Genomic DNA, 6,059 nt, shown 5'->3' with positions numbered 1-6,059 from the left:
TTCTTATTCGGCTAATTTGTGGCGAGAGGCTGGGGGCGGAGGGATGGCAGAGGAGGGACCGCGTCTAGAGACGGGGGGCGAGGGGGCGGCAGTTAAAGGAGTCTCCCGAGGCGGCGGCCCTGGTGATGTCAGCTCTCGACGAAAATAGAGAGGGATCGCCTGCAAATCCCCAGCTCCGGCGGGGCTAAACCTTGCAATCCCTCCCCGGCCGGCGCCGAGCCAGGGTGCAGGGGCCTCCACCGCCTTCCCTGGCGCGCGCACACACACCGCACACGCGCGCACGCACGCACCCACTCCCTTGCACACCCACCGCACACACTCGCCGCCCTCCCCCCTGCCACCGTCCTCCGAGCCCGCGCTCCGCCACGCGGCGAGCCCCACACCAAACACAGGTGGCCGCGGCTGCACGCCGTTCAGCGCCCCCTCCTGCAGCCCGGGGGCGGCGCTCTCTCGGGGAAGCCACCCTCCAAGCACCCCCACTCCCCCGCCCTCCATCCAGAGCACCCAGCCAAGCGACACCGAGGCCGGCGGAGGGACCGCGGGACGCGCGCGGCGGAGAGAGAGGACGCGGCTTAGAGCCGGCTGGAGCCTCCTGCGCGCGTTGAGGCGCTAAAGGGCTTACCCAGGAGGGGGGTGGAAGGGCGGGGAGAGGCTCCCCCCTTAAATACTGCGCTCGGCTGCACTCGTGCGCTCACCCCGGCACCCGCTCACTCCTCGCCTGCCGCAGCCGGATTGTGCCGAAGAGGAGGGGGCGTTACCCCAGGACATGGCATCCACGGAAGGGTGAGGGGGCTTTGCTCGCTACCGGCAGGCAAGGGGATGGGGCGGGGGGGCGGTGCGCGCGCGGAGTGGTGGTTCCCTATCCCGGATGAGAACAGAGAGACGCCGGCGCCGGGCCTCGGAGACCGTGACGGAGCGATGGCTGGGGGTGGGATGGTGGAGAGGATATGATTGATTTTCTTTCGCGAAGCTTGCTGCTTAACCCTTTGAAGATGCGAGAGACAGAGGATTGTTTCATTTTAATTAAAAAAGGTTTCGGTGGAGGTGTGCAAAAGAGTGACGAAGAATCCTCTTGGGGTTACTTTTGAGATTTGCAAACAATAAGGGATTGGGCACAGTAAGAGCGGCAGACGCTGCGGAGGGAAGCAGCGCCTGGAGCTCGGCGCCGGCTGGAAGGTGGGGACCGGCCGGGAATGAATGAACTGGGCCCCCGGCCGGGGCGGGGCGAAGCCCAGCGCGCGCAGCCTTGAACGTCAGGTTTGCAGAGCCGCAGAGCAGATACCCGGCCTGCGTTGATCTCTCCTTGTCCCTGGGTGGCGGAATCTCCCTAGCCAGTTTGAAGGAAGCGTGGAAAAGATTTGGGTGCTTTCCGAGAAGAGGCGGGAAAATAAGTGGCTTCGGGCAAGGACAGGAGGGACAGGAGTCCCCAGATTCCAGCGGGGGGGGGGCGTTGATTTCCCCGATTCTCCCCGCTGTCTTGGAGTTGTCTCCTGCCTCCTGAGGCAGCAGTTGGATGGAGAATGCTCCCGGTGATAATAAGGGTAGCTTCTTTACCGGGAAAGAGATTTAGCTGCAAGAAACCCTTGAGTACTCCTATGTCAAAGAAAGTGAAAGTTGCTCAGTCGTATCCGACTCTTTGCGACCCCATGGACTATACAGTCCATATACAGTCCATGGAATTCTCCAGGCCAGAATACTGGAGTGGGTAGCCTTTCCCTTCGCCAGGCGATCTTCCCAACCCAGGTATCGAACCCAGGTCTCCCACATTGCAGGCGGATTCTTTACCAGCTGAGCCACAAGGGAAGTCCAAGGAAGGGTCCAAAACTAGGTCCCTGGGTCGGTATTTCCCAGGGAAGTCTCTCAGCTTGATAGACTCTGAGTAGGAATAAAAGGACTGGTTGGGGAGCTCAACCCTTTGGTTCATTCACAAAAGTGCACTAGCCTCTTGCAAGGCATCACTGGATCCATTTTAAGTGGCAAGCAAGTACCAGGGGATCCTCTGAGCACAGGTGGAGCATCCCTGGTGCTGGAGCTTTCCAGGGCTTCTAACAAATTTTACCAACTCTGCAGGCTTGTTTTGGGAAATCAGTCGATCGCTATGTAGGCAGCCCCAAAGTTAGATCTCTAAACTTCAACCTCCAAGGAAGGACAAGTATTTCTGAAACTGTCTGCTCTGTGTTCAGGAGAAGGAACCCATCTTTTTTCTGGCCCTGGAGTCCTTCTGGCCCCTGGAGTCCTTCCAAAGGGGGTGGTGGGCAGCTGGTATCTTGTAGCATGAGATCTCTCCTCTCTTTTTGTCCTAACAGTTCAGCTCTGTGGACCTTTTTGACTGTTTCTTCTCCAAACCGATGCTCCGGAAAGAGGTTTGTGTACAAGCAGGGCAATACATTTTTCTAACACAGATCTCTAGAATTCAATGTTAATATGCCTCATCCTCAGTGTCTTTTTGCCTGTTTAATTAGTCATTCATATTAGAAAGGATGCAAAGGTGCTACTGGCGGCTTTCAGGTCCCTTCTAGATTTGCCCCTGCTTGTAAAGGCTAGGTTGGACAACATCTGTGAAAAGGATGGATGATAGCAGTGTTTCAAGTCCTGCATCCTTATTTGATGGCCAGATAGTAAAGGGAGAGGTTAAGACAACAAGAATCCCCCAATCAAGTGGTGTTTATCTCAACTTTGTCCTAAATGAGAGCTGCCAAATGATTTGACTCTATATTTGATTTAAGTATAGAGCAGAAGGGATTCACATTCTATTAGTAAGATATTATGCACCATGCCGTTGTCAAGAAAAGATTGGTCAAAGGCATTTGCATTTAAGGAAGAACTAAGAAAATTTGAAAGACTGGGAAACAAACAGAGAAAGAACATCTGACCCATTATCATTTCGGAGCAGTACTGATGAGCAGGTGACGCTCTCAGAAGCCCTGGTCTTTCCTTTTTTCTTCTCTTCCTTTCTTCCATCTTTTCACCAGGTGCATTGACTCAGCATTTGTTGGATAGACCTCATGTGGTGGGCACTCTGGTTGTGTGGGGGCTCCAAAGACGTAAGACTTTGATTAGTAGACTGTTCATATGGTTTAGTGAGATTCTCTTGCCTCTTCTGATGCCTTTAGTTAATGTACCTTGTAAAGGGAGGTTCACGGAGAATCTGCAGACTGGTTGCCTTTGTTACCCTGTGTCAAGCTGTTTCCTTGAAACATGCATTGCTGAGAAGGAAACAAAAAATAGCAACAGAGTCTTATGCTTTCAAGATATGTATGTTGAGTTCGATTGATCCCGAATGTTTGGGGAATAGAACTGTATGGCAAACTGACCATTCTGGTCACCATTTATTTGGTGATGTAGTTACAATCAACAACATAGGCAGATTACCAATTTTGAAAGAATTATTAAAAGCCATAGTGACATCTTATGTTTGTTTAGCACTTCACTTTCAAAGCTTATTTGTGTCATCATCACATTTGATTCTTCCAGTAACTGTGAAGTAGGCGGTCCAAGGAGGATGAACTTTACGGATAAAATGATATAGAATGTATCGTCATCTTTCCGGGAAGATTCTAGGACTTGACCCAACTTTAGAGTTACCATCTGGAAATATCAGTTATCATGGAAGAGTGTGCTAGGCATGTCTGGCACAGGATATTACCAGCTTTCTTTCGAAACTTTGGCATACACTGTGCAAATTGCCTTTGGGAATATTCTCATTATCAGCCTGTGCACTTGATCATTGCCTTTGCACAGCATACTCAAACACGATCTGGTTACGTGAGGTTTCTGATTGTTTGGAATTGGGATTATTAGCATCCAGCTTCTAGAAGACTCTACGTGGACTCTTTGGTAGTTCCTAGACCCTGAGGGGCATTTTCCTGCAAAGCAGCGTCTAATTTGATAGTTGAGGATTCTGTCTTTCTGAGTCCTCAGACATGGCTAGAATTATGGTTTAGGTCCCTGATCCAAAATGGAAAGAGATTATTAGTATTAGACTGGCTAGTGTCCAATATAGACTGAATTATGTTGGAGCACTCAGATGTGTAGTGGCAGGCATTTCAGAAATACATTCTAGGCGTGGGAGACGGCTAGGTCACCAAGTATGTCAGGGACCCAAGGCCATCTGTCTTCTGATCAGCTCCCAGGAGCCAAGGGGTCAGAGCAAAAGCCAAGTGCAAGGGCTTGGGTTTCAATTTGACTTTGAAAGCCAGCAAATCAGAAAGCTGCTGACAGCAGAAAAACCCCCGCAAGCGGGACCACTGGATTTATTATTTCAAGCAAACAAAAGCAAAACATTAACAATTGCCTTCTCCCGCCTCCCCTTGGGAGTGAAGTTGAGGCCAGCGGGAGGAAGAGCCCACAAAATAAACTTATTGGAAAGGGAACGGAGGGCATAGGTGTAGGGTCCAGAGGGGGTTGCATGTTGCCTGCCTCATGCAGTTTTAATTTCTCATTTTCAGCCTCCCTGGGTAAAATAAAGATGTGTGAAACAAATGAGAAAGCAATTTCACGTTTACTAAGATCGCCTCTTGTGAGTGATTGAAAGCTTAATTCTCATGAAACAATTTCTAAAACCAAACGAAGCCTGTGATATGGAAAAAGCCAAGATATTAAAAACCAGAAACAGTTCTGCCCGTCAGTATCAATGGCCACTTCTTTTCTTCTCTAATGCAATATAATTAGGGGCTGTCTCCCCTGGCTTTGGATTTAAGGGAATTGTCAGATAAGGAAAAGTCTTTAAGAGATGGCAGTGCTTGGGCTACAGAAACAGGCAATATTTAACAGCAAGGTGTGAGATTTCTGGGTCAGTGTGCCATAAGTCATACAGATCCAGGATTGCAAACCTGACAGTCTGAAGCTCAACAAAGGTTGATTTCAGTGAAAGTCTTGCCTCCCTACCCTCCTCCATGGCTGTATCACACAATGCCCAGATGTCTGGTTTTTCCCTCTTTTAAAGGCAAACTAAATTGTTTTTCATGCTGATTTTCCCCCTCCTTGGGACTTGCTTCCTCTTGGAACCAACTGCATCTCTTCATTTCAATCACTTGCTATACTTATTTTAATCAAACCAGACACTGGTCATTTCAAATCTAGTAATAGTAGGCAAAAGAGTCAGTCTCAAGATGAAATTTTAGTTTTGTTTGCATGTTCAGAACTTGTCCTGGAAGTTTGAAAAAGCAAACAGATGCCACACACTGCCTTGCCGGCTCTCTTGTCTCCCATACCCTTAACAGCTTGTTGGGGGCCGGCAGAATGTTTCATAGCAAGGGTTTTAGGATCCAGATTACGGCAAATCTCTTTATTTACCAGATCGTGAGCTTGCTCTCTCTTCCCTCTGTCTGCCCCTCACCCCTCACCGCACCAAGCGGCCAAGTCCTTGGAGTGAATTAATTAAAGGAGTGTTTAAAAATATCTCCACGTGCTCCATCATTGATTGGAGGCAGATGGGTTGCAGATTTGTCAGTAGAATAGAAAAGGACCAGCATCTCGTTATAAATCTGTCTGGTTGGCATCAGATGATGGCAGAAAAGATAATAGGCCAGCAATATGAAAGGGGAATAAAGGCAGGGGTAGATCCTTAAACTTCAGAAAAGGATACCTCATTTTCTTAGTGCGTGTTTTTTTTTTTTTTAATTTAAATGGCTTTTTTCCAATGATATTGATATTTATTTATCTTTCATTCGTGGATCTATTTAATTTCTCACTGGTGTGTGCTGAACGGCCGTCTGGTGTTCTTGGCAGTCTCAGCAGCTGCTTCAGATTATGGGCTCATTGAGCAAGGACTGTCCTTTAAAAATGGAATGAACTCTATTTTGGCGGCTGGATTTGTCCATCTGGGTCCCAGTAGAATAGGTGGTGGTCTGTGTTAAAGACCCTGGATGAAGTCCATGGGGGCAAGGAGAGGGACAACCCCCACCCCCCCACTTACAAACCTTGTATATTAGAGGCTGCATTTAAACCAAGGGGACTTTCTTCTGTTACATTCGTCAGGAGTGCCATCTGTCACTCAGTCTTTGTGGTCTGGCATGGAACTTGCCATCACACGCCCTGCCAACCCAGCTTCCCAGCCC

At 49.1% G+C, this 6,059-nt stretch overlaps 1 protein-coding gene across 1 annotated transcript in view; it reads left to right on the top strand.

Moving 5' to 3' along the window:
- The first annotated feature begins 265 nt into the window (after nucleotides 1-265).
- Nucleotides 266-6,059, top strand: part of SLC1A2 (solute carrier family 1 member 2) — a 160,472-nt gene continuing 154,678 nt past the window's right edge. Inside the window, exon 1 of the mRNA XM_040259014.1 lies at nucleotides 266-783. Within this exon, the coding sequence (XP_040114948.1) occupies nucleotides 767-783 (17 nt within the window). The 5' untranslated portion in view covers nucleotides 266-766. The remainder of the gene's footprint in view (nucleotides 784-6,059) is intronic.

Source organism: Oryx dammah, unplaced genomic scaffold, assembly GCF_014754425.2.
Source record: "Oryx dammah isolate SB20612 unplaced genomic scaffold, SCBI_Odam_1.1 HiC_scaffold_17, whole genome shotgun sequence".
NCBI lineage: Eukaryota > Metazoa > Chordata > Mammalia > Artiodactyla > Bovidae > Oryx > Oryx dammah.
Note: the sequence above shows the minus strand (reverse complement) of the source record. Positions and strands in the feature narration are given on the sequence as shown.